This window comes from Callorhinus ursinus, unplaced genomic scaffold, assembly GCF_003265705.2.
Source record: "Callorhinus ursinus isolate GAN/ISIS: 27379988/994484 unplaced genomic scaffold, GSC_fseal_2.0 scaffold44, whole genome shotgun sequence".
NCBI classification, from domain to species: domain Eukaryota; kingdom Metazoa; phylum Chordata; class Mammalia; order Carnivora; family Otariidae; genus Callorhinus; species Callorhinus ursinus.
The window spans coordinates 1,209,847-1,236,356 of record NW_027397106.1 but is presented as its reverse complement, the minus strand read 5'-3'; the positions used below and the strand labels follow the sequence as shown (position 1 = coordinate 1,236,356).

The following is a 26,510-nucleotide window of genomic DNA, read 5'->3' as shown; positions in this document are numbered from 1 at the left end:
ATCGAGTCCTTTCTCACCCCAGTTCTCTTTCCCTGGCTCTGAGACCAGAATGCTGAGCTTCGGCAGCTCTCATCAGTCCTTGAGCAGGGGTGGCATGAGGTGGCCAGTCTGGTTGGTGTGTGGAGTTTGGAGGGGAATAAAGTCGAGGCCCAGGGAGTGAGTTGGGACTATCTAGATACAGGCCAGTGAGGGGCTGACCACCCCACCACACCCATCCCCAAATCTTTCTTGCTGTGATGTCTCAGCATTTCGGGGGTATTTTTGTTTTGTTTTGTTTGCAACTCCACAACTTCTAAATATTGAAATGCCTGGACTTAGTTACTGGATGTCCTCTATTTCCCACCTGCATTCACTCCTCAGGGCATCTCATTCAGTGTCACTGATGACTCCCAAATTTGTGTCTCCAGCCTGACCTTCCCTATTGAACTCCAGCCCTGGGTATCCACCTGCCCATCAGACACCCCTGCTCGGGATGCTTGCAGGCATCTCAAACCTAACATATCCCACACTGACCCCCTCCCAAAGCCAGCTTCTCCTGAGGTTGTCTCCACGTCAGTTCACGGTGGGGACTCCATGGTTTTAGTCACTCAGGCCAAATCCCTGGTCTCACCCTGACTCCATTCTCTCTCTCACACCCCCCATCTGGCGTATCAGCAAATTCCTTGGCTTTCTCTGCAAAGTATAACCAGGCTATGACTAGTCGTCACCACCTCCACTGCCATGTCGGTGGTCCAGGCCACCATCATCTCTGACCTGGGGTGGCAGGAGGCTCCTAACAGGTCTCCCTGCTCCTCACTTGTTTGCTCAATCTAGTCTCAGCAGAGCAGTAAGAATTTTCTATAGAAATACAAGGTAGATCATGCCACTCCCCCGCTCAGTCCCCTCCAGTGTCTCCCCAACTTACTCGGCGTAAAAGCTGAGTCACAGGCCTCCCTGTGACTCACTGGTCCCTACGCAGTCTGGCTCCCCTTAGCTCTCGGACCCATCACCTAGTTTCTTTTCTTACTCTCTCTGCTCCGGCCGCATCAGCCTCATTGCCGTTCCTCCAACGTGCCACACATGCTCTCGTCGGGGCCTTCGCCCTTGCTGCTCCCTTTGTCAGGAATCCTCTTCCCCCAGAAATCTGCATGGGCACATGGCACCTGGTAAATGGCAGGTTCCATATGCTGAGAGGCCCAAGCCGGGATAAGAAAGAGAGCGGAGAAGGCAGACCAGACGACGGAGTCTGGTTCTGCACAAGAAACAAAATGGCTCATCTTGCTTGCTCTGTCTTCCTCCTTAGAGGGGACTGGCCCTGCTCTGGTTCCTCAGGAAGGACCCCACTCTCCAGCTGACCCTCAGGAGAGCAGCAAGCCTTGATGACATCACCTCCCTCTGGTACTCTGGGGACCCCCTGATACCAAATGTGGCCATCCTCTCTGCCCTGCTCCTCAAGGGTGTAGGGAGGAATGGGTCTCTTCTGGTCATTCACTCATGACCACTTATTTCCACCAGCACCCAGTAGCGCCTGGGCCCATCAAACCCACCACACTCCCCACTTCTTACCCTAGGCTCCCTTTCCCTCCTCTGCCCCTTCTTGCTGCTCCCAGTCATCAACCCCCATTAGCACCCACGTGGAGGCAGGCTGAGGGGTGGAGGCTGGCCTGGCCACAGGCCTCTGAGTCGTGGGGAGGGCAAGTGAGCTGGAGGGGAAGGCTGTGGGAATGGGAGGGTGCAGAGGCCACGGGGGCAAGGAAACCGAAGCTGTGAGGAGCTGGTGATCCCGAGAGAAGCCGAGAGGGCACCGGCCAGGAAAAGAGGGTCACAGAGGCATAAATGGGGAGAGAAGCCAAAGGTGACAGATGGCAGGAGCCGGAGACAGGAGGTGCAACAGAGAGACACCCAGAGAGCGAGAGACAGACTGCGGGCGAGGCAGAGAGGGAGTCGAGTCAGCCCCGCCGAGAGAGCCGGGGAGACAGAGGCCGCCAGCCCAGCCCGGGCGCGCGGGCGGCAGAGACCAGCCAGACAAAGAGAGGCGCGCCGAGCCGAGGGCAGCCGCAGAGGGGAGCGGCGCGCACGGACGGAGCAGAAGGCCGCCGAGCCGGCGAGGGGGGCGCGGAGCCGAGGCGGCGGCGCGGGCGCGGGCGCGGGCGGGCGCAGCGGGGCGGGGCGGGCGCCGGGAGCCGGCTCGTAAAAGCCGCGCCGAGCGGGGAAATTGCCGCCAGAATCGCTGAGCTCCACAAAACGCCGCCCGCGCGGCCCGCCGCCGCGCCCGCTCCAATCTCCAGCCTCATCGCCGCGCGGGCTGGTTATGCATTTAAATGTTATTTAATTGGATTGCGGAGGAGCTGCGGGCCAGAGCGGCCCCCCGCCCCCGCCCCGCACGCTCCGCACGCCCGGGCTGCTCGCCTCCTCCGCAAATCTGTTTTCCGAGTCACAGATTGCAGCGCACCCCATCCCCCGCCGCTCCCCCCCCCCCCCCCCCCCCCCCCCCGACGGCGCCTCTTCGCGTCTGGGCTCCCTCTCCCGTCCCCCCCCCCCAAACGGAGCCAGAGGACACTCAGAAAGACACAAGTCCCCTGAAGAGGCACGGAAGCACAGACACACAAAGACACGACAGCAGCAAAAATGGGTCACACCAAATTACACAAGTGTCCCCTCTGGAAGATTAAAAAAATACGGAGACAAAAAAGACCCCATGGATCACAAAAGTATACAAATGCACGGAATACACCGGAGACCCACACTCCAGAGGGAACACATCACCCTACCCCTTGGAATGGTTCTTACCGAGTGACACTGCCACACAGGAACAAGATTGCGCTAACTCAGTGACCTCCCAGGGTGACACACAGACCCTCCTCAAGGTGAGGTAAGGAGTCAAACACACATTCACTCTCACACTCAGAGCAAAGCCATCACACCTCCATTCGCTTGACTGTGTGTCCTTCCAGGGGTGGAAGGCAAACCCTTCCTCCAGAAACATCTCCTTCTCTCAGGCCACAGCAGAAAGCATCACTAGACGGGGTCCTGAGAGCAACTGCATCAGTCATCAAATCTCTTAAAACTGAACCAAGAAACAAACAAACCTGAGCCAAAGTTATAACAAGTAGGCTTGAGGGTAGACACCAGGAAGGCCTTCCTAAAAACTCAAAAAAGTTTGAGATCCCAAGAGGTGAGGCCCAGCCTGTGTGTGAGGCTGGGCTTCTCTCCTATCCACAGGAGACCCATTTTTGCAGCCTGAACTAGGAGTTAGCACCATCAAGGTAGATGGAAGGACAGAATGACCTGCTGAGCATGTCCTCCACACACTCCCAACCAGCAGACAGGAAATTGCTGGCCTGAAATGATCAGGGTCAAGCTGCTTCAATTAATGAAAATGGAAATGGCAACCCGGCTTGGCACAGGCCACTGTGAAGGACTGTTCTGGGCTCTCAGCCACCCCCTCTGCAAGCTTGGCCTAGAGACTGACATAGGGTGGAGATCCTTGAGCGGGATCTAGGGGCAGAAGAAGGGGCAAGAAGATACACAGGAACATTCTATTGCAGTTGTTTTGTTTTGTATTGTTTTGGACAGAATAAGGGTCAAAAGAGGGAGGGAGAGAAAAAAGGGAGAGAAACTTCCCCCAAATACATTACAATTCAACCTTGACTGGTAAGCTTGGGCTGGGGCCAGGTTGGCATTAAGGCCTCTGAAGGAGAAAGCAATTCAGCTTCCCCTAAAGCAATTTATTTCTGTATCACCTGATGGTCATAGCTGGGAAGTTTATCCATGTGTCTAACCTCAGTGTCTCATACTTCACTTGAAATTGTTTCCTTTGGGGCATTAGGAAAAAATAGAAACCAAAACAGCTGCCTACATCCTCCTAAACAAGAATATTTGAAGAGTCAAGGGACGCCTGGGTGGCTCAGTCGGTTAAGCGTCTGCCTTCGGCTCAGGTCATGATCCCGGGGTCCTGGGATTGAGTCCTGCATCAGGGCTCCCTGCTCGGCAGGGAGTCTGCTTCTCCCTCTCCCTCTGCCTGCCGCTCCCCCTGCTTGTGCTCTCTCTCTCTGTCAAATAAATAAATAAAATCTTAAAAAAAAAAAAAAAAGAATATTTGAAGAGTCAAGACTTAGTCTGGCTGGGCCACAATCGCCATTCCCTTCATTCCACTCATGTTCTCTGCCCAGCTATGCCCAGGCTGGGGTTCTGGTCTTTTTTGCTCCAGCACCTGGACAGCCCCTGACACAACCTCCTGCAGTTTTCCAGCCCAAAGGTTCATGGAACAAGAGACCAAATTAGAGGCTCCCACAGAGACACGCCCAGCCCTGAGTTGTGCCACAGGGGTCCCCTCCGCGGAGGTGGCCAGACAGCAAGTGATGCGGGAACCCTGCAGGCATCACCCTCCCTTACAGGCACATGCACCTCCTGCCCACAGTCGGAGGGCTAATCACTTCCTCAGTCAGTGTGCTCAGAGCGCTGTGTTTAGAAGTTGTTCACAACACGTTTGCCTTTTGATTATAATTATATGCCTATATCTCCCAGCACCGGGCAATGAGCAACGTGAGGACAAAGAATTATCGCAATCACCTCTGTCACTCCCTACAGTGCCTAGCATGGGGACTGGCACACAGCTGACATTAATAGATGTTTGTTGAATTGAGAAAGGAAAGTGAAAGACCTGGTGGTCAAACCCAAGACTCCATCTTCTTTTACACCATCCTGTTTCAGTAAGAAAAAAAAAAAAGAGTAGGAGGAGTCTTTTTCTTCCTCAACACACTCCAACCTTCAGTCTCAGAAGCACCCTGACCCAAGCACAGCTTGGCCTCTACCACCAACTACGTACGTATATGTATGGGTGTGTGTGTGCGTGCGCATGTGTTAGAGTGGAAGCCCCCATCACTCCTCTGAACCAGAATTTCAATCACCATCACTGGACAAAAGCAACAAACTCTGGGGACACTTATGTTACTTGGATCGGCACCTTGGGGTAGATCTCTGAAACCACATTCATGCATTACTTGCGTATTCGTCCTGAACACTTACTTTGTGCCAGGTGTTGGGTTACATACTGGGGAAGAGAATAGAAGGGACCCTCTCCTTGCCCTCAAGGCACCCAGTGCAATCCTGCCTTAACCTTGGCTGCACATCTGTAGCACAAAGAGAAAAAGAGATACCAGGCTGCACTGCAGACTTCCCAAATCAAAATCTCTTAAAGTGGAACTCAGACACGTGCCTTTTTTAAAACCTCCACAGGTGAATTGATTCACAGGCAGGGTTGTAAGCTACTGATCTCTTGATCAGTGCTACCCAGTAGAATTTTCTGCAGTGATGAAATGTTCCATATCTGTGGTGTATGTCTGGCTATTGAGCACTTGAGATATGGCTAGTGACTGAGGAATTGAATTTTTAATCTTACTTCATTAACTTAAATTTTTTTTATTTTTTTTAAAGATTTTATTTTATTATTTATTTGACAGAGAGAGAGACAGCTAGAGAGGGAACACAAGCAGGGGGAGTGGGAGAGGGAGAAGCAGGCTTCCCACTGAGCAGAGAGCCCAATGCGGGGCTCGATTCCAGGACCTTGGGATCATGACCCGAGCCGAAGGCAGACGCCCAACGACTGAGCCATCCAGGCGCCCTAAATTAAATTTTTTTAAAGATTTTATTTATTTATTTGAGAGAGAGAGAAAGCGAAAGCAGAAGGGAGGGAGGGGCAGATGTAGAAGAAGACTCCCCACTAAGCAAGGAGTCCAACGTGGGGCTCGATCCCAGGGACCCTGAAATCATGACCTGAGCCGAAGTCAGAAGCTTAACCGAATGAGCCACCCAGGTGCCCCATTAACTTAAACAGTCACACATGGCTAGGGGCTACTATATCAGACCGCAAAACTCTAGACGATCCCAAATCACTTCAATTTGGCTTTAAAATACTTCTCACAATATGGTTTTGTAGCAGTTCAAGTTTCCATTCCCTTTAGCTCAATAGAAAACAATGAGCTTCCCCTCCCTACAGACACTCTCATTTGCACTGAAAAAAACTGCTCTAGAATGAATTGGGGGGTGTAGCGGCCAGTCAGGTGGATTAAGCTCTATCAGGTAGCTAAGCCACACCACCACTCTACCCGCCAGACTGGAGGAAAGGCACTCCGGAGTACCCTCTTTTGCTAGAGGTTGACATTGGTGGGGGACAGGAAAAACAGTGACATGACTTGAGATGCCTGTTATGAGCCAAATTGTGTCTCCCAACTCCCCAAATTCATATTAAAACCCTAAGCCCCACCGTGACTTTATTTGGAGACAGGGCCTTTAAAGAAGTAACTACAGGGCGCCCGGGGGGCTCAGTTGGTTAAGTGTCTGCCTTAGGCCTAGGTCATGATCCCAGGGTCCTGGGATTGAATCCTGCATCAGGCTCCCTGCTCAGCGGGAAGCCTGCTTCTCCCTCTCCCTCTGCAGCTCCCCCTGCTTGTGCTCTCTCTCTCACACACACACTCTCTCTCACATACACTCTCTCTCAAATAAATGAATAAAAAATCTTAAAAAAAATAAAATAAAGAGGTATCTGAGGTTAAATGAGGTCTTAAGGGTGGAACCCTAATCCAGTGACTGGTGTCCTTGTAAGAAAATAGCAGGGAGACACAGAGAAAAGGCCATGGCAGGACACAGTGAGAAGGCAGCTGTCTACAAGCCAAGGAGAGAGGTCTCAGGAGAAACCAAACCTGCCGACATCTACCTCTTGGACTCCTAGATTCGAGAATGCTGAGAAAATAAACGTGTTGTTTAAGCTACCCTGCGTGTGGTATTTTTGTTATGGCAGCCCTGGCAGACTACTAGAGTGCCCTTAGAAAAAGGCAGGCCCGGACCCTAATCAGCCTCTTGCAGGACAAGATGTACCCCAAGAATTGAGGATGACAGCTCTACTAGAAGCCAGATCCAGCAGTGACTCTGCTGGCACCTAAGTCTTCCAGCCACCATCCTGGTCACTACCATTCTAGTGCCCCTGTGCACTGCCCGACCCTCCCCAGCTCAAGAGTCTCGCCCCCAATTCTAGGCTTTCACCTAGACTGTGCTGTCCCACCAGGACACCTTCCCTATAATCACCTCCCCGTTCCCTTCTTGACCCCATTGCACCTACCCTGCCTCCTATAGGGCCTTCCCCTTCAGCCCCATCTGTTGGGTGTTTTAAGTGTGTGTGTTCTGTGCATCTCACTTTCCCCGCTGGACTTCAAATGCTCAAAGATTAGTCTGGCATTCAAGATCCTTCACAAGATGGCTCCAACTTACCTCTCTAGCTTTTCCTCCCAAGCGGGCAAAGTCAGTGCTCATCCACTTGCCACCCCTTGAACATAATGATGTTCTCCAGAACTCCCAGTCTCTAAGGCCGCCTGAAATGCCACCTCCCCGGAGAGCCTTCTCTACCTCGGCTAAATGCAGAGGGGCACAGTGACTTCCCTCTCTGTGCACTTATCCCAGTGTCTCATCTAGGGCCCCACAACATAGAGGAAAGGAGTCTAAGGTGTGTGTGTGGCGCGGCGGAGGCAGGGGGTGTGTGTGTGCAAAGTTGCAATGCCATTCCAGTGCTAACTCCCCAGTCAGCACACTCTCCATGGGTTTAAGGGCACCATCCCCAACAAGACCGCCCTCGCTTCAGATGCCAGCTCCAAGTTCAGGGGTCCCCAGGCCACCTATACTTCTAACTGGCTACAAATTCAGGGGTTCCCATGGCCCCCTCAGATTTGATAATTCACTAGAATGACTGACAGAACTCAGGAAAGCACTTCCTTAGAACCACAGTTTTATTATACAGGATACAAATCAGGCCCAGCCAAACAGAGATACAAGAGGCAAGGTCCAAGAGGGTTTCCAAACCCAGCGCTAGGTACTTTCCCCGCAGAAACGGGACACAGCGCCCGGCTGTTGCACCCATGCATTCACCACCCAGGAGGCCTGCCAAAGTCTGTGTCCAGAGTTCTCATTAGGGTTTCATTACATAGGTATTATCGATTGAAATCACTGACCACATGGCTGAATTCAATCTCCAGCCCCCACACCCACCCTCAGTTCAGGCTGGTATCACCTGGCTCATAGCCCCAACCCTCTCATCAAATGGTAGGCCTTTCTGGCGTAGCCCTGGTCCAGAGTCAATTTCAGCATAAACTCAGAGGTGTGTGGCCCTCCGTGAATAACAAAGACACTCCTATCACTTGGGAAATTCCAAGGATTTAGACACTTCCCTCCCAAGAACCAATGACAAAAGCCAGTCAAATTCATTATACAAATGGGGGACACTTACACTAAAAAAACTTTTTTTTTTAAATTTATCTTACATATGTTTTTTACTAATCTCTACACCCAACATGGGGCTCCAACTCGCAACCCCGATATCAAGTCTCACGCTCCTCTGAGCCAGCCAGGCTCCCCTATACTAAAAATCTTAATTGTGAAAGATGGAGATGACCTGTCCCAGGAGATAGAATCCAACCACGTGTTCCCCATTAAGATGGTCTCAAGACCCACTCTATTCCCAACTTGATTCACTTTCCCAGCCCTATTAAAGGGGCACACCAACCAGTCATCCAGCAGACACAAGAAATGAGCTAGGTGGAGATAGCGTGCTCCCATCCACCCATCCGCTGCTCCCCACAGGGCCCTGAGTAGCAGACACACCGCTGACTGAGACCCTTAAGCTATGGTAAGACAATTAGAGGTCTGTTTACATCATCTCCCCAGATACTCAGGAGAACCCTTTGCAACAGTGAAGAGGTAAGAGAAGGGAAAAATCTAAACTACCCCTTCCATCCCTGACATGCAGGAGGGAAAAAAGGACCCACACAAAAGGGTTTAGGAGGTTTTTTTCCTTTTAAAGATTTTATTTATTTATTTGACAGACAGGGCACGAGTGGGGGGAGGGGCAGAGGGAAACGGAGAGGGAGCAGCAGACTCCCCGCTGAGTGGGGAACCTGAGAGATCATGACCTGCGCCAAAGGCAGGCGCTTAAGCGACTGAGCCACCTATACACCCCAGTTTAGGAGTTTTTAATGCTTGGACTGAAAAATCACAGGGCTGCATTTTTCATAAAATTATTGGTCCACCTCTGGCAGGGCAAGGATCTGCCTCTCACCCAGCAAGGTCCTGGGAGTGGTGGCGCTCCCTCTGTAGTGTGGTACAGTGATGCCCCAATCAAGAGGCAAAAAAGCAAGAAGTATAAGGAGCACCCACCTGCCAGGCATGACACAAGGCACTTTCAAGCGTGATCTCACTTAATCCCCACACCAACCCCATGAGGTAGGGACCCCCGTTTTACAGATGAGGATCCTGAGGCTTGGAGAGGTTCATCAAATTTGTCCAAAGTCATAATGTTCACAAAGCCATGAAGTCTCAAGCGGAGATGAAGAAAGCCAGGTCTTTGGGTCTTCCCCACTCTGCCACACTGAATTCTTTCTCTGATCCAGCCTCAGTCTCCCATAAGAAGTTCACTCTTAACATCCACATGCCTCGCTTTGTCCTGGTCCCTGTGAGGAAAAGGCTCAGCTTGAAGGAAGCTGTTCTAGGAGGATGGCTGGGGAGCCTGGCAGGATCTTTCCTCTCACACAGCAAATACGGCCCCAGAAGTCACAGTTTGGGCCCCTCTCAACTGAGCAGAGGCTCCGGCGCCAACAGTGAGGTAGCGCAGTTTGCAGACGCCACGTCTCTGTGGAGTTAGCTACCACAGGAGCAGGGGCAGTGCTCAAAGGAAGGTGAAAAATGCAGCAAGCGGGAGTAGTGTCAGACCTGCCACGGCAGGTCCCAGCAACCAGGGAGCCCCGAAGGACCCTGTGGCTCCAGGCCAGGGGGCGTAGTCCTCTGCTTGCCCCGGAATGACTTGGGGGCCTTGAACATGTCCTGTGCCAGGCCACAGAGGGCCTCATTTTGTTAGCAGCGGCAGCAGCCCCAGCTCATTCAGTCTCTCCTTGGCCGCTGCCTCCCAGCCCCTGTTGGCCTGTGGGCTCCGAGGTGAGGGGTGCAGGAGCCCCTCCACCTGGACCTCAGGCGTCAGGCCTGCCAGAGCCCGCCGTGCCCGCTGCTCCGCCAGGCGCCCCACTCCCACCACCAGCCGCACTCCCAGCAGCTGCACCTGCCTGCAGAGGGCCGCGTCACAGGCCCTAAGAAGCTGTTCTCGCTGCCTGGCAGGTAGCTCGGTGGGAGTGAGGTTGCGCCCACTGGGAGCCAAGAAGAGCAAAGGACACAGATTGTGGACAAAACAGTGACGGAAGAAGTCCTCGGGCTGTCCACAGAGGTTCCGGAAAAAGCCCCAGAACCGGGCACCGCTCACCTCTGACTGAGGGCACTCCAGTCCCAGCACTGGTCGCTTCGGGTGCTCTTGGGGTGGGGTCAACACAGGTCCCCCAATGCCCAACCAGTCCCGGACTATGCTCACTTCCCCAAAGGGCACCTGCCGAGAGGGAGAGAGACAGGAGGGTTTCAGTCTGGAGATCTGACACCTGGGTTCTGCACCAGCTGCACCCTCTAATACCCTCCATGAGGATCCAGCCTGGACACCCCACCACTACCCCCACCCCCTTCGCCCAAAGGCCTGAGACGAGGAATCTGGCCCTATGGTTTGATCCTGCCCATCTTTCTCCAGTTTTTCACTGTGGACTGTGGTGCAGAAGAATCTGTTTGCTTCTATCCCCACTTGCCTTTGGAAGCACATAGAGAGAGCATATGGGAGTATCTGGCCCTCCACAGGATGTGATGGGTAGTAATGGGGGCAGACAGACGGTCTGAGACAGAAAGACAGCCAGGGTTAGAGGAAGCACAAAGACAGGACTGACCAGTGCTCCCTCGGTGCCCTCTCAGCCCGGAGCCTCAGGCTGTCATTTCCATTGATCATCATTGATCACCTTTCATCCCCCAGTCGGGGTCAATAAAAGCGATTGAGCCGCCTGCCCTGAAGCCTCTTCCCCTCCCCCAGCTGCCAAGCACCCCCACTGAGGGGCATTCACTCATCCCAACATCTGAAAGGAAAGCAGGCAGGCCCCCGAGCCAGCTCTGTTTTGAGCCTCTCCTCAGCTAAGACACAGAAGCAGGTCAGCTGAAAGCCCTGCATCTCTTCCATACCCACCCGTCAGCCAGTCTCCCCTGAGGAGCCGGTATTCCTGGTCCCTCTCCCGACCCCAACCACACTCTAGGGAAAGAGGAGATCCAGCAAGGTAAGGTAAGGATGGGGCGGGCGGAAGGAAGGGCTCGCAGAGGCAATTAGTGGACAAGCTCACAGGGGAAACGGAACTACCATTAATGTGCTTGGTTAACTCTGGGCTGTGAGGCCAGGAGAATGTCTGAGACCACAGGAGCCAGCATGGGTACTGGGAGGGGATGAGGGGGCCTGTACCCACACGGGTCCACAGCCAGGCACACGCTCCTCCCCCACTGCAACACAGCCAAACATCCACCTTGGAGCCTCCCACTCCACCCACCAGGGGAAGCCAAACCCTTTACCCCAGTCTGGGCCATGCCAAAGGGCCCGGGGTTCATGCCCAGGAAGAGCACTTCCTTGGGGCCTTGGCAGTAGCGGGTCACATAGCTGCGGTGGGGCTCCCACGCATACTCCACAGGATTGTAGATGATGCCCACAGGCTCTGAGAACTGCAGCTGGTTCAGTTCAGCATTGAGCCGCAGCTCCTCCTCCAGGAAGCCCTCAGCCACGCTTCGAGGGCAAGGCTGGGGCTCCATCAGGGCACTGGCAGGCTCATGGAGGGGCCCCAGTGGATGAGCCTGGGGTACAGCCACGTCGCTGCCACCTGGAAAAGAGAAGGACAGAGGCCCCATCAGCCTTCAGCCGTAGAGTGAGAGGGATCCAGGCTGGCCATGGCTAGCCTTTCCACGGCTCAGAAGAGACCATCAGCCATTCCCTACCCTCTAGGTTTGTCTGAGCTCATCTCAGTTCTTGGTGGTGAAGGGCCCTTCCACTGCCCGCTTCAAGTATCCCTCCTCTTCCTATGTCACCTGGTGAGAATAACCCTTCATCTCCCACTCCAAAACCTCCTTTCCACCAGGCTTAAGCCTTGAGTCACTAGTTCCTAGGCCATGCCAAGCACACGGGAGGTTTTCAATATATATTTACCGGTGGCAAACCTCCAGCACCTCTAATGTCATCCTTAATAAAACAAGCTCAGCCAGGACGGGCTGTGTCCTGGAAACCGATGTGCTGAAGAATGAGATGCAGGTGCACAGCCACGGCCCAGAGACTAATTACAGAAGGCTAATTACAATTGCTTCCAGGTGGTGAGCAATTGCTCTGTGCCAGGTACACCTCATTGATCCTCATAAGAACCCCATGAGGTGAGTGTTATTGCTCCCATGTTACAGGTGAGAAGACTGAGGCTTAGTAAGATCAAGCAACTTGCCCAGGGTCACGCAGTTAGCAAGTAATGAAGAAGCTGGGATTTGAACCCAAACTATGTGACTCAAGGCTATGCTCTCAACCACCGAACTCATCTTGCCTGGAACGATTCAGTCAGCCACCCTGCTAATCCAACAACCCCCCCAAGCCCAGGCCAGCTTCTTGCCCACATTCAAGAATCCTCAGTGGTCAGCAGGATGATTACTGGACTCAGAACAGACCCTTACACGCTATGTAACCATGGCCAGAGCCTCAGGTTTTCTCATCCAAATACTAGGAAAAATAATATCCACTCAATAATAGCAATATAAAGGATGGAATGAGATGTTGCAGGTAAGTGGGGGTTGGGAGGCAAGGAAGAAGTGGAAAAGTAGAAAAGAGGGAAGAAGCTGGGAGGAGGCGGAGGGAGCACTCCAGCAGGTTCTGTAGCCTACAAAGACCATTCCTTCTAATCTTCCTTCTCACAATTCGCATGCAAACCCAGTGTTCCAGTCTGACCATTCCACTCACTCTTTCAAAAATGCCTTTCCTACCCCAACTCCCAAAACTTTGCACATGCCATTTCTTCAAACCCAACCAAATACACTCCTTAAGTCAACCAAGACTGTGACTCCTCTGCCTCTCCACACACCCAAATCATACCCATCCTTCGAGATGCAGCTCCAACGAGCCCACTGGTAAAGCCTGCCCTCCTTAGGACACTGTAGCCATGCAGTAACTTCCCAGCCCCACCCCACACAGGAGTAGGTCTGGTGTGAGACCTGGGAATCTGTATTTTAAACAAGATTCCTCAGGTGATTCCAATGGTTGATGAAGGCTCAAACTGCTGCATGTCACCATGGTTAGTGGCTTCTTCCCCAATTCACACCTTGCCTCCCTACCTAGACTTGAGCAGATCAGAAGCCAGGTCCTGTTCAACTTCCCTCTGTATCTTTAAGGTCCTAGCTTTTATTAGGTAGTCAACAAACACCCACTCGACTCTGTCCATCCTACCTTTCTCAATCCTCTTTAAAACGACCTTCTACCAAGGAGTCTTTCCCGATGGACTCTTCTCCATTTCTACAGCCAGAGTTCACTCAAGGCTCAGCTGCCCACTTTGCACTCCAATTGTTTCTGAGGGTTTGCCAGGCTCTGGGTGTGTTTCCACCATGGCTGGGCCTCCCATGGGGCAGGGGCCAGGGTTCTTCTCCCTCATGGGACCTCAGGGTTGACAAAACAGCTTGATCCATCAACCTGTTCTCGGACCCTAGCCTGGGGCAAGTGGGAGAGAAAAAAAGTCAGGGCCAAACTTAGGAAACCCTTCTCCAGACTGATCTCAGAAGTCTTTTACTGCTTTGTCCAGATGGCTAACCAGGGCCAACTGGGCTGAAACAAAAGCCAAGAAGGGAGCTGTGGAGAACTCAAATTATCTCCGGGGCCCTTGCTTTGCACGTCCCCATGCAGTGCCAATGTTAGTAGACTGGCTGCTCCAGCTCTGGGATCTCTCTCAAGTCTTAGGCTGAGCCTACCTTTGATCTTTAGAGACCTGTGCTGAAGACAGCAAGGCTGCAGGGTACACAAAAAGAATGACAAGGCTTTATTCGCAGCGTTCCAGTTTCAAACCTAATCTGATAGCAAGAGACACAGTCTGGGTGTCAACTAAATCCACTTCTAATCCTGGTTTTATCTCTAAGTTTCTCTTAAGCAAATCATTTAACTCTCCTCTCTATGAAATGAAAACCACAAATTCCATCCACCCTACCATCAACTGTTAACTCATTTATTTTTTTCAGTATTTGAGTCTCTTCCATGATAGGCACTGTGGTCGTCTCTGGATGAGGAAGAAATCCAAAATGAATAAAATGCAGGCCTGGCTCATAAACTACTGAGAGAGGACAGATAAACAACTATAATACACCGTGGTTTGAGCTTTAACGTCCTAAACAATACACTTTGAGAACCCAAAGGAGGAACTTGAAAGTCCTATCTAAAGCCACCAAGAACCAAAGACTTAAGAAACGTAGATACAGGGGTGCCTGGGTGGCTCAGTTGGTTAAGCGTCTGCCTTCGGCTCAGGTCATGATCCTGGGGTCCTGGGATCGGGCCCCGCATGGGGCTCCCTGCTCAGTGGGGAGTCTGCTTCTCTCCCCCTCTGCCCCTCCCCCTGCTTGTGCTCTCTCTCAAATAAATTAATTTTTAAAAAAAGAAAGAAACGTAGATACATTGTAAATTACAGTGTCATACTAAGTGCAAAGGAAGCGGAGGGTGATCCAGCAATAAGTCTGGCTATCTAGGTTCTCTGACACGAAATCCTGGAAGTGAAGAAGGAATCAAAGACACCATCCATTCCCCTATCCCTTGGAGGCACTCCAGGAATCGACAGGGACAATCAACAAATCCTTAAACTAACAGTAGTAGTGGTAGAACATGGACTCAAAAGCACCACTTATCCCTTCTCCTGCTTCTGAGAGGGCCGCCCGCTAAGGGTCCGTAAGAAAACTCCGTGTCCGCCCTCGGGCTCCGCCCAACGGGAAAACCATGTCCCCGCAGGCTCCCCAGGCCGGCTCCGTGGGCTCGACTCTTCCTCTGCCGGCGCAAGCCCCAGACACAGCAAGGGTCCCCAAAGCATAAACATTCCTACTCCCCGCCCCACAACACTAACAGCCCCAACCCTGCCCCTCAAGACCCCAGGTTCCCAGGTTCCTACTTCTTCACCTGGTTCAGCTCTCCATCCGGTTTCCGGTTCCCCTCCCCGCCCCCGGGCGCGGAGGACAGTGGGAGTCGTAGTCTACTTTATTTAGGGAAAGAGATTGGCGTAGCCGCGGCAACTTCCGCCGGAAATACTCAAATCCCCGGAAGGCGTGTTAAATTAACCCTAAGTGACTCTGGGGATTGTAGTTTAACCCTTACATCCAGGCGAAAAGCAAGAAAGCTTTAAGAGGCCAGCCTTAGTAAGGACCACGGAAGTCCTGGCGTCTAGCTCTAAAGGGCAGCACCCTTCCAAAAATTCATCGACAAGGCTTTTCCGAACAGGATTGCGAATCAAGGCACTTCAACCATCCCCAATCTCAAAACTCACCTGAGAGTATTAACAATGGCTAAAAGACCATTTCTGGTTCTCCTGCTGCCCCAAGGATAAGAGACCCCTCCTTTGCAGCCCTCCAAGGACTGTATCTAGAACATCCACAGAGGCACTTCTAGAATCTCCTAACAACTCTTTAGTAATGGCTTTCAGACTTTTCCATCTCCCATTATTGCCCATGCCTTTGTCTCCATGGCTTTCACATTTGACTTCTCTCCCTCCTCTGCCATGCAGTCCACCCAGCCCTACAATCTCCCACCCTTCCCAATCCTTCCCCTCAAATACTTCCCTGAACATTCCTAATCCCATGGCTGCACCTAATGGTCCATTCCCTCCCAACTCCCCAACCCAAAACAATGTTCAGAGCTGTCCCACTCCTATTTTTGTTCTTTTTTTAAAAAAGATTTTATTTATTTATTTGAGAGAGAGAGAGCACAAGCAGGGGGAGCAGCAGAGGGAGAGGGAGAAGCAGGCTCCACGCTGAGCAGGGAGCCGGATGCGGGGCTCTGTCCCAGGGTCCTGGGACCATGACCTGAGCCGAAGGCAGATGCCCAACAACTGAGCCACCCAGGCACCCCCTCATTTTGTTCTTGTCCTCCATCTCGGTATATTTCTGTGTCCTAACTGTAAGGTTAGTTTATATGTATTTATAAACTGGAAACTCCATAAGGCTAATTGCCTTCTGGATTCCTCCCACCTCCTGCACACCTCAGCACAGCCATGCCTGAGATCAGGAAGAAGCAAGGTCTCCCTACAGTTGGTAAAGAAGGAGACCAGCAAACCCTAGAACAGGAAAAAGTGAGAGAACAAGGATGCTACCCCCTTCCCAACCTTCCCTGCTCTCCTACCAACAGACAAAAGCAGCATGAGCCTTAGGGAAATGTGAGCAGCAACTCTCTGACACCAAAGGTGAGAAACCACCCCTACCTTGCCAGACTTTGGAAACAGAGTTAATCATCCACCTCACAAAGTCTGTTACTTCCTGAGCTTGTGTTTGTGCCAGATTCTTTCCCTCTTTGTGTCTTTGCCTCTCCCTGCCTATGTAAATGTATCTCTATCCTTATTCTCTTATTTTGGGGGGGTTTGTTTTGTTTTTTAAGTAGGCTCCATGCCCAGTGTGAGCCCAACACGGGCCTTGAACTCACGACCCTGAAATCAAGGCCTGAGCTGAGATCAAGAGTCTGAGGCTTAACTGACTGAGCCACCCAGATGCCCCCATCCCTACTCTCTTGTATGGCTTTTTCTCTGTTTCTGTGTATCTGTCTCCCTCTGGGTACATCTATCCCCATGCCTCTGCTTCTTTCTCTGGAATGTCTGAAATAAGACTATCCCAGCCTTCTAGAACTGACTGCCCCCTCACGCTCCTCTGTCTTCATAGATCTATGCATTTGTATGTTGCCAAACAAAAATTTGGCAGCGGGGGGGGTGGGGGGACACACTGTTGTCATCTTATTACTTAAAAATTCTAGGAGCCTCACCATCCCTTGGACAACCCTCCTGCCCATCCTACCCCGCTGCCACTTGCTTGCCCACCACTTCCTGTTAATCATCATGGCAGCCCCTCACTTTCCAAGTCTGCTTCTGGTAAGAAAGTAATGAGTGAAATGAACGGCAGGCAAGCAGAGATCCACAGGACCCTAACTCCCAATGTCAACTTCCAGGAAGAACTGTTTCTGTCCCTATAAGCCCATTTGTCCCAGGAGCCCAGAGATAGGAGGTCCCAACACAGGGAGAAACTGAGTCTTGGGCAACCCCACAGTGAGTCCCTATAGCTGACCTCAGTGGGATCTGGGAGCCTTCTCTGTCTAGGCCATGCTACTCCTCCCCACCTGGTGGGTCCTTCTCAGGGAAGATGGAAGTGAGAAATCCTGAAGTGGGGGTTGTTAGAAACAGAGACCCATAGATTTTCAAGAGGTAGAGCCTGAGAGATGAAACTTGGGCTAGGTTGGGGCCCTCCCAACCTGTCTTGCCAGTGTCCCAGCCTCCTGGCCCTCTGGGAAGGCTCCAAAGGCCGGCTGACTGTCATTTATGGATAGAACTTATAGGGTAGGAGCAGAAGCCGACCTGTGGCCTGAACAGAGCCTAGAGAGTTGGGTCACTCCAAGCCTAGGTCAGGGCCCTCCGCTGCCCACCAGGCTGTTCCCGGGGCCAGAGCCCAGGCAGGAAGGGGTTAACCTGAGGGTTTGTTTTCCTTTGGTTTCTGTGAGCTGCCGAGGCTGTGTTGGGCCAGGAGCGCCATCTATCGGCCTCTGGTGATCCTAGCTCTGACTCCCAGCTCACCAGCTCTCAGTCAGATCTTTTAGCCTTTCCCCTGCCTCCACTCTCCCAGGGTAGAGAGGGGAGTTGTCTAGCTGCAGTAGATATTGGGCATTGGAAAAGGTGAGAGCCATGTTTCCCTCTCCCCAAGTACCAGACGTGACCCTTGGTAGCTCCTGCCACCTCTGCCCTAGGGAACCCCAAAGGGCTTCTGGTGTTTGCCTTTCAGGGTAGCCATATCCCCCAGCTCCACCACACTGGGCACTTTCTCCCTCTCAGCCCAGTAAACATTAAAAGAGCATTGGAGAGGAGAAGTGGTGTAGCGGAGGCCTTTAAAGTGTGGTCTTGGGACTCGGACCGCCTGGATTTGAATCCCAGCTTTGCCACTTACTACCAGTGACCTTGGGCACGTTACTTAACTTCTGTGTGCCTCAGTTAGCTCAGTTGTAAAATGGGATAATCACTGTAAACCATCTCTTCTTTTGTGATAATTAAATGACTTAGTTACATAGGTGCTCAGTACAGTGCCTCACACAGAATAGTGCTCCATAAAGGTTAGTTATTGTTATTATGAGCATGTGTCAGGGTCTCAGGCAGACGCTAGTCTGAGAACCCAAGATCCAGACCACAGAGCCATATCAGACACACAAACACAGAGGACAAGACTGGGCAACACATCCCCGGAGATTTCCACAAAGACAGTGACCCTTATGCGCAGGTCTAGGGGCCCGAAGTTTAGGATTGCAAGGGAAGTTTCAGGTCTCCAAGATCAGCAGGAAGTTGGATGAGAGGGTCAGAGAAAGAAAGAACTTGAGGTAAAGATGTAGGATGGAAAAGCACAAGAAAGAGGTATTAACAGGCCCTTAAAAGGACCCTGATTTAGGGAAGTGGAGAGAGGTCCCTGATATGTAGGGCGAGCAAGGGCCACTGTATCCCATAACATGTCCTCCTTGGTACAGGCACAAAAGTCTCAAGGTTTGATCAGGCTTCCCAGTCCTCCAAAGAATCGAAGCCCAATCCCAGCTCTGTGAGGGCCTTAACCCTCAATGTTTTTCCCCAGCCCGGTGGGGAGGTGACTCACAGAGGGAGAAAGCTATCTGCAGGTCCCACATGTCCGGCTCCCACCTCCCTCCCGGAACTGGAGAACCAAGGAAGCTGTGGGTACATCCATCGGTGTCTTAACAGGTTCAGCCATGTCCCTGTCCCTGTGTCTTCTGTATCTCTGCCTTCTTCTACCTCACTGGCAAATAGGTACAGAGGATACTTCTCCAAGAGGCAAGTTGAGGGGCAGCATGACAGCCTCTCAGATAAGAGAGAAAGGCAGAACCAGTGGGGTCTCTGTTCAGCCTCACCACCTCCCACCCCCCGCCCCGTCTCAGCCCCAAGGCAGCACAGACCAGCTTTATGGATTGATGGCCACTTAACTGAAGGCGGGTGACCGCTTCCACGTCTCTCCAACTCAGGTGTTCTCCCTGTCCTGGGGCCTGGACTCCTGGGTCCCCAGGAGAGGGGCAGGACAGGCTAGATGGGCGGATTTGCATCGCTTACTTGGGAAGCAATTATCGGCGGAGCTGTCAGCGCCGCGCGGCTCTCTCTTCACTAATCAGATTTCACCAGAGCCCCGGGCTGGGGGGCGCTGAGTAATTTGGCTTGATGCAGTGGTGGGAGATGTCGGGGCCAGGAGGCTGGACAATCCGTCTGAGTGGTGTTCGAGTTGTCCAGAGCAATTATCCTGAGGAGACCACACAGACATCAGGCGGACAGCCAGCCAAGGGGACTCGACTGATCCCCAAGTCCTGCAGCAGGACTTGTGGCCGAGTGGGAGGAGCCTCTCCCACAGGTGGAGCCAAATTAAACAACTGAGAAGAGGAGTCAAGAGGAATCTGGAAGAAGGGCCACATAGCCCAGTGGGAAGGGGACCCAAGATACCAGCTTCCAGCCTACCCACCATCCAGGCCCTGCCCTGCCCTGCACCCCCAGCGCACCAACAACAGAGCAGGGACCTGACCAAGGATGAGTCTTCCGTCCTCGCTTCTCCCGCTGCGGTGCTCCCAGACCACGCTTTCCCTGCCCTTGTCTCTGGCTCTGTCACTTGCCTTCTCTTGTCCCCACAGCCCTTTTGAGCCTGTCCCCTCCTTCCACCCATGCTGCCCAGCTCCCTCTCTCCCCAGGTTCGCAATGGATGGCTGACCGCTCTCTCTGCCTCTGTCTTCCATTTCACGCCTTTCAGAGTAGTGATAAGGATGATGACAACAGGGCGCCTGGGTGGCTCAGTTGGTTAAGCGACTGCCTTCGGCTCAGGTCATGATCCTGGAGTCCTGGGATCGAGTCCCACATCGGGCTCCCTGCTCAGCAGGGAGTCTGCTTCTCCCTCTGACCCAACCCCCTCTCATGTGCTCTCTCTCTCTCTGTCAAATAAATAAAATCTTTAAAAAAAAAAAAAGAAAAAAGGATGATGACAACAATGAACCTTGACTGAGTTCTCCTCCTCCACCAGACACCACTGAAGTATTTTCTGTGGGCTCTCCCGTCTGCTCCTCGGAGTAGCACTGTAAGGGCCAGACTCCATGTCCCCATGTACTGATGAGGACACAGCTGCTGACTGAACTTCCTGAAAGAGGTAGCACATCCTGGGCTTTGCCTCCTGAGCTACCAGGGCAGCCCTGGCCCGTGTCTGGTGTACAAGGAATGTCTGTTGACTGAATCAATGATGGAATGAGTGATTTACCCTACTCTCTACTCCTGGCTGGCCTCCAGGTGGTATTTACACGCCTGGTCTGGCCTCCCCGCCCTCTCATACCCTGATCCCCCATTGTCACCTCAGCCTGAGGAGTGTCACCTCTCCACACACTCCATCCTACGACGCACTGGAAAGCTCCACTGACTCATCCTCTCCTGCCTTTGTGCCCATCTTGTCCCCTTTGGCCGGAACATGCTGCCACTGAATACACCCTACTCACTCCCCGAGGCTCAAGTCGAACGCCAACTCCCCTTGGAAGCATTCTCTGATCTTCCCATTGTTTGCACCTCCCTGAGGACCCTTGTCACCAACTGATAAGCGGTTCACCTATTGCTAAAATGCCTTACGGCCCCTGCTAGATTGTTTTGAGAGGTGAGTATTCAGTCTCCTCTCTCCTGGGCTCAATTAATATCTGCTGAAAACATTAATATCTGCTCTTTTTTTGTTTATCTCATTCAGAGATGTTCCTACCATGGGTTGAAAGGAGCACTCAACTTTTGAGGTAATTTGGAATTGGGGGTTTGGCAGTTACCAGTGGTCCAACCTTAGGAAGATCATTAACCCCTTGGAATCTCGGGCTGATCATTTCATTCCTCACCTGGAAGAGAGGATGACAAAGCCTACCTGGAAGGACATGCGACGCATCCTCCTCTTATCTGCTCCGAGCCTGTCTCCAGAGCTCTGGAGACCTGTCTCTCTCCATCTTTCTGTATCATGACTGAGCCTCTACCTCTCTGACCCCCACCAGTTCAGGCACAGCGAAGGAGTCTAACCACTCAGCTCCCTCACAGTCACTAGGCCTTTCATTTTTCCTGATGTTACCTTTCCTGGGGGTGGCCCCACCCTTCCGCCAAGAGCCCAGAGGACCAGCCTCACCTTGGCTTCCTCACCCCCCCTTAACAAGTGAGACCTTGAGTTCTCCCTCTGAAAATATTAATAATAAAGAAACAAGGCACTGGGCATGCAACTGGATGCAAATTGGCCCCAATTCTCAGTCCAAGAAATAGAATGCCTGAGCTGTGGACCCAGAGAAATCCTGTGCTCATTTGCATGCTATTTGCATTATATTTACATGTGATCAGTTTCATGTTCAAATGCACAATCCTCCCTCCCCAGTTTTTCTCCCCCAGAGTACCCCTCAGCCTCTGACCCCCATCATTCCCCCCAGCCCCTACTCCACCTCCCCTAGCGCCTGCCACAACCCTCCTCGTCCCTTTCCTTCTTCCTGCCAAGGTCCCCCGTGCCCCCTCCCAGCTCCCTCCCGACCGGCAAGGACCCACTTGCCCCATACCCAGAATAGATTCCTGGGGTCTTACCCCTTAGTTCAGGAGGGGGCATCCCTGCCTGCCCCCTCCCGCCCTGAGCCAGGCGGGCGCAGCAGACAGCAAGCGCGTCTCTCAGCAAATCCCAGCCCCATTCAGCCTGGTGATTAATGGCGCTGCCCTCCCCATGAACCTGCCTTTAATACTGAGGAAGTTATGAAACCGCTATACATCAGCAGCTCCGGCCCGGCTGCCCCCACCCGCCTCCTCCTCGCCTCCACCCCCCACCCTCCAGCTCCCTCTTCAAAATCTCATTTGGGTTCCTGCCGCCCAGGCCCACCCCTCTGCTGGCCTTTGCTGGGGGGAGGGGGTGTCTGCCCCTGCTGCCATCCCCGGTGAGGACCCACATCTCATTTTCCCTTCCTCTCTCCCCCCTGCTCCGCCCTCTCTCCCTCCCCGCCCCCCCACGGCTGCATCTCCGGACCCATTTAGAATTGCTGACATTTTATCTGCATTACATACATCACTCCGTCCCCAGCAGCCATCTCTCATGGATTGGGGAGGGGGGTCCTGAACTTGGGAAGATGGTGGGAAATAGGGTGGAGGCGGGGAAATAGATAGTACTTTCCTCCACACCCCTTTCCCTTGGGGCCCTCTCCCCAGCCACCTGGGAGGTGATGCAGGTGGGGACCTCGGGTAAGTGGTGGGTAGGTGGTGGCAAAGACTGGTAGGAGACTCCTCATGCAAGCCTGTCCTACCTTACAACATTAAAAGACGTTTTCTTAGACCACACGGACCGGACCGGGAAGGTCATGTTGCCCATCTCCCCCACTTCCATGGGGCTCTTCCGTAGGAGATTATGAAGGTGATTGCTAAATCTTTTAGCCGACCTGTTCTAATGTTTCCCACACCTCCCTTTTGGGAAGTCCCTCTGAATATCTAACCATTGTGCCTCATGCTGTAGTCATCATTTTCTTCTTGCTTTGTCCTTAGAAGGTTGAAAAGCAGTATTGCCTCTCAAATGAATTAAACCCTTTGTTCCAATGCCTGAGCAATCATAAATATGGCCACACACCCACACTCCTGATTCTTATATATATGATAGGAGGCAGAAGATGGGGCCACCCCAGAAAGGAGGGAATTGAGACCCAAATTCTGCAGGAGGAAGAGTAAGAACCTGTCCAAGACCAGGAGGCCAGGACCCAGGGGCCCCATGATCCCAGTGAGCAGTTTTCTCTCCCTGGAGAGATGGACAAGGCAGAAGGCAATGACAGACAGAGAGGTCTGGACCAACAGACAGAGAGCAGAAGGGGCTGGGAAGGAGAAGCCGGGAGAGAGACAGGCAAACAAAGAGACAAACAAACAAAGAGCTAGACAGACAAAGGGACCGTCAGCCAGGGACAGGCAGACAGGCAAGAGGAAGCTGACAGAGGCGCTGGTGTCTCAGGCTGGACACATGAGAAGGGCTCTGTCTGTCTGTCTCTGTCAGTCAGGGTCTCTGCTGGAATGTGCCTCTCAGGATCTCCGGGGCTTTGTGTTCACTGGGTCCATGAGTATCCATTTCCTGGGAATTTGTATTCTCTTCAGGCCTCTCCTTGCCCTGTCCCCTACCCTTCAGTTGCCCCGTCGATGGTCCCACCCCAGCAGCCCCTTCCGTCTCCGGCCATCTTTCTGACCTGCCCTTCACACACCCTCTCAGGGAGATCAGACACTTCCTGGGGCTTTGGGGAGGCTCCCACAGGAACTGGGCCAATCCTCCGGGGATGGACAGGAGGGGCAAGGGCTCCAGTTCCAGGGATAGCCCCTGGGCCTGCAGAACCGAAAGAGCAGTATAGGACTATATCCCCACGTCTGGCCAGGCTTAGCCAATGCAGCAGGAGGAGCCCCAGCAGGAAGGTGAAGGCAGGGAAGGTGAAAGGACCCTCTGTTCCCCCCACACCCTCCCATTAGCTCAGCCCCAGACAAAACAGACCTCAGGCAGGGGTGTAGCGGGGGAGTGGCTGATTTGCATGCTGTCTGCATCTCATTTGCATGTCTTGATTCCCAGTCATCCCACAGGCCTTGCCCCTCTAAGTCCAGGCTCTCTCTAGCTCAGTCTGGCCCCTAGGAGGGTTGGGGGCAGAGAGAGGGTGGGTGGGAGTGCAGGTGGGGTTCCCACACTGGTGCCAGTGAGTCTTTGTCATGCACTTCCTGCCAGCCCAAGACACTTCCCTGCCCCAAGGGCCACATTCTCCCTCCTCCTCCCCTGCAACCAGTATCTCAACCCCATGCACCAGCCATGCACTGTCCTCCAGACATGACCATCACTGTCCTCCCTCTGACCTTGCCCCCACGTTGCCCCCAGCCTTCCCTACCCTTCTCTGTTTAGTTCAGCATTAGCCATTCTTTAAGGGCAGGCACCAAGCGCTCCTCCTCCATGAAGACTTCCTTAGTCATACAGTTCAGAGGGTCATAAAACTCCAGTTCTCAATACTGGAAGGCATCCTCAAGAATCCACACTGTTTTGGGCACCTGGGTGGCTCAGTCGTTAAGCGTCTGCCTTCGGCTCAGGTCATGATCCCGGGGTCCTGGGATTGAGCCCCACATCGGGCTCCCTGCTCAGCAGGGTGTCTCTGCTTCTCCCTCTGACCCTCTTCTCTCTCGTGCTCTCTATCTCTCATTCTCTCTCTCTCAAATAAATAAATAAAATCTTAAAAAAAAAAAAAACAGAATCCACACCGTTTTGTCTTACCTGTCTTCAGGTAAATGATGCATCACTAACCCCATTTTATAGATGAGGCAACTGAGGCCCCGGATCAGTTAAATAAGTTTCCCAGGGCCATATAGCAGCAAGTAGGGAGAAAATGAGAGCCCAGACCACTCTTCTCAATGTCCCCTGTCCTACCCTGTCCTTGTCATTCATTTGGTCCTGAGCAAGACCCTGTTCTGCGCCCCTCTTGCTGTCCAACAAGCTAACCCTGAGATATCGTTGCTTAACTTCTTCTGGATCAGGATTTTTGTCTCCCTCAAGCCCCCTGGAATCCAGCCACACAAAATCCCTGGCAGTTTCCTGAATTCCCCTTGCCCTTTCTTAGCAACATGGTTTTGCCCATGGGGTTCCTGCTAACAGATTACCTTTCTTCCCACCACCTCATGAACTGGGAAAATTCCAGCTCATCCCTCAAAACCCAGTTCAACTGGGGCCTCCTCTGTGAAGCCTTCCCTGCTGTTCTTCTAAGGCCCCCCCCCACATACCATATTTAAGCCCCGAAGGCAGTACTTGTCCCGCTGCTACTGACAGCCCAGCCTCTCTCCCTAACCCCAAGTCCTTCAAGGGCAGGAACCCCCATGTCCTATTCAGCTCTTTCCCCAGAGCGTACATTGTCTAATTGGACCAGATTTCATTACCGCCTTCTTTCTCCAATGCGGATCCATGGAACAGAGGCATCAGCCTATTGGGGAGGTCAAACAGAAAGACCAAGAAGCTGGGGCAATATGCAAGAGGAGAAGTCCCAGGGGATTGTCCAAGGGTGCAGGATATGCATTTCCTGGTTTTCTAAATAATCCCTTCCACCTAACTTAATGCTGAATGAATGAATGAATGAATGGAGAGAAGAAGGTAGAGGAACAGAGGAACTGAACTGAAGGGGAGTAGGGGAAGAAGGGAGAACAAACAAGGAATAAAAGAGGTGGGGTGAGGGGCAGAAGGGAGAAGAGTCAGAGAAGGCCAATGAGGAAAGGCGGGGGTGGAGAAGGGGGGAGCCCAAACTTCCGATTCTCAAGCGTGCCCACAGGGACCCTGGCCTTGGGCCTTAGTAGCACTCCTGCCCTGATTTTCCTGTCTGGAAATGGGCACATCTCTCCTTCTCCAAGAACAAGTGAGCCCGGAGAGGGGGCAGGGGACGGAAGCCCCTGCCACGCTGTGTGTCCTGAGGCCCTTTAACACATACTGCCTCACAAAACTCACCTGAGAGGTAGGAGTTATCCTCCCTCCAACAGATGTAGGCACCAGGACAGAGAGGTACTCCATTTGCCTCCTTGAGGTGGGGTTTGAGTCCAAAACCCTTCTCTTCCCACAGCCCCAGGGCGCTCTCAGCATTGAGGACAGACAAGACCGAGAGGCAGACATTTCACATCACACTTGGAAAGTCAAGGTGCAGAGGAGAGGGGGGACCAAGTCGTCTCCACACCCCACGGAGGAGTGCAAGGTTGTGGTGTCACTTTTTCACTCCAGGGAGAGCACCCCTGTGGCGACTCAGTCTTTGCCTAGTAGGTTGATGATGCTCAATCCAAGACTCTAAAGACTTCATTAGGGCTCTGAAGACACACTTAAGTGGATGCAGAAAATTGCTCTGTTATTTCATCCTTCCCTCTGCCAGAGACCACCAGCTAGGGGAGGGAATGATTCAGGTGTTTTGTTTTTAAAGATTTTATTTATTTATTTGAGGGGGAGAGAGAGAGCGCGCGCGCAAGCAGGGGGAGGGGCAGAGGGACAAGCAGACTCCATGCCGAGCAGGGAGCCCAATGTGGGGCTCGATCCCAGGACTTGGAGATCATGACCTGAGCCTAAGGCAGACGCTTAACCAACTGAGCCACCCAGGTGCCCCTAAATAAATCTTTTTTTTTTTTTGAAGATTTTGTTTATTCATTTGACAGAGAGAGACACAGTGAGAGAGGGAACACAAGCAGGGGGAGTAGGAGAGGGAGAAGCAGGCTTCCCGCTGAGCAGGGAGCCTGATGTGGGGCTCGATCCTGGGACCATGACCTGAGCTGAACGCAGACGCTTAACCGACTGAGCCATCCAGGTGCCCCTCAGGTATTTTCTTTTGAAAGATCGCACACAGATCTCTTCCTCATCCCCAACCCAAA

General features: G+C 52.7%; 1 protein-coding gene across 9 annotated transcripts; it reads right to left on the bottom strand.

Annotated features, from left to right (window-relative positions):
- Positions 1-8,810: 8,810 nt before the first annotated feature.
- SMUG1 (single-strand-selective monofunctional uracil-DNA glycosylase 1) lies at positions 8,811-21,850 on the bottom strand. Of its 9 annotated transcripts, XM_073881891.1 has the most exons (5): positions 15,038-15,594; positions 14,085-14,153; positions 13,337-13,594; positions 11,440-11,741; positions 8,811-10,393 (listed from the first exon to the last, which is right to left on the bottom strand). In XM_073881891.1, exons 4-5 carry the CDS (start codon positions 11,671-11,673, stop codon positions 9,866-9,868), a joined length of 762 nt encoding a protein of 253 aa, XP_073737992.1. In that variant the 5' UTR covers positions 11,674-11,741; positions 13,337-13,594; positions 14,085-14,153; positions 15,038-15,594; the 3' UTR covers positions 8,811-9,865. The 9 variants fall into 9 exon arrangements, with proteins under 9 accessions (XP_073737992.1, XP_073737994.1, XP_073737993.1 ...); XM_073881893.1 differs by lacking the exons at positions 13,337-13,594; positions 14,085-14,153; positions 15,038-15,594 and adding exons at positions 19,209-19,392; positions 21,717-21,850; XM_073881892.1 differs by lacking the exons at positions 14,085-14,153; positions 15,038-15,594 and adding an exon at positions 21,717-21,802.
- Between the last annotated feature and the right edge of the window lie 4,660 nt (positions 21,851-26,510).

Bases quoted from the DNA above. Each gene is read 5' to 3' on its own strand.
- SMUG1 (XM_073881888.1), bottom strand. From the start codon at position 14,133: ATGGAAGAGACTCAAATACTGAAAAAAATAAATGAGTTAACAGTTGAT. The intron at 11,742-14,084 runs GTAGGGTGGATG...TCTCTTTTCCAG, and splicing joins AAATGAGTTAACAGTTGATG to GTGGCAGCGACGTGGCTGTA. The intron at 10,394-11,439 runs GTAAAGGGTTTG...CCCTCTCGGCAG, and splicing joins TTGGCATGGCCCAGACTGGG to GTGCCCTTTGGGGAAGTGAG.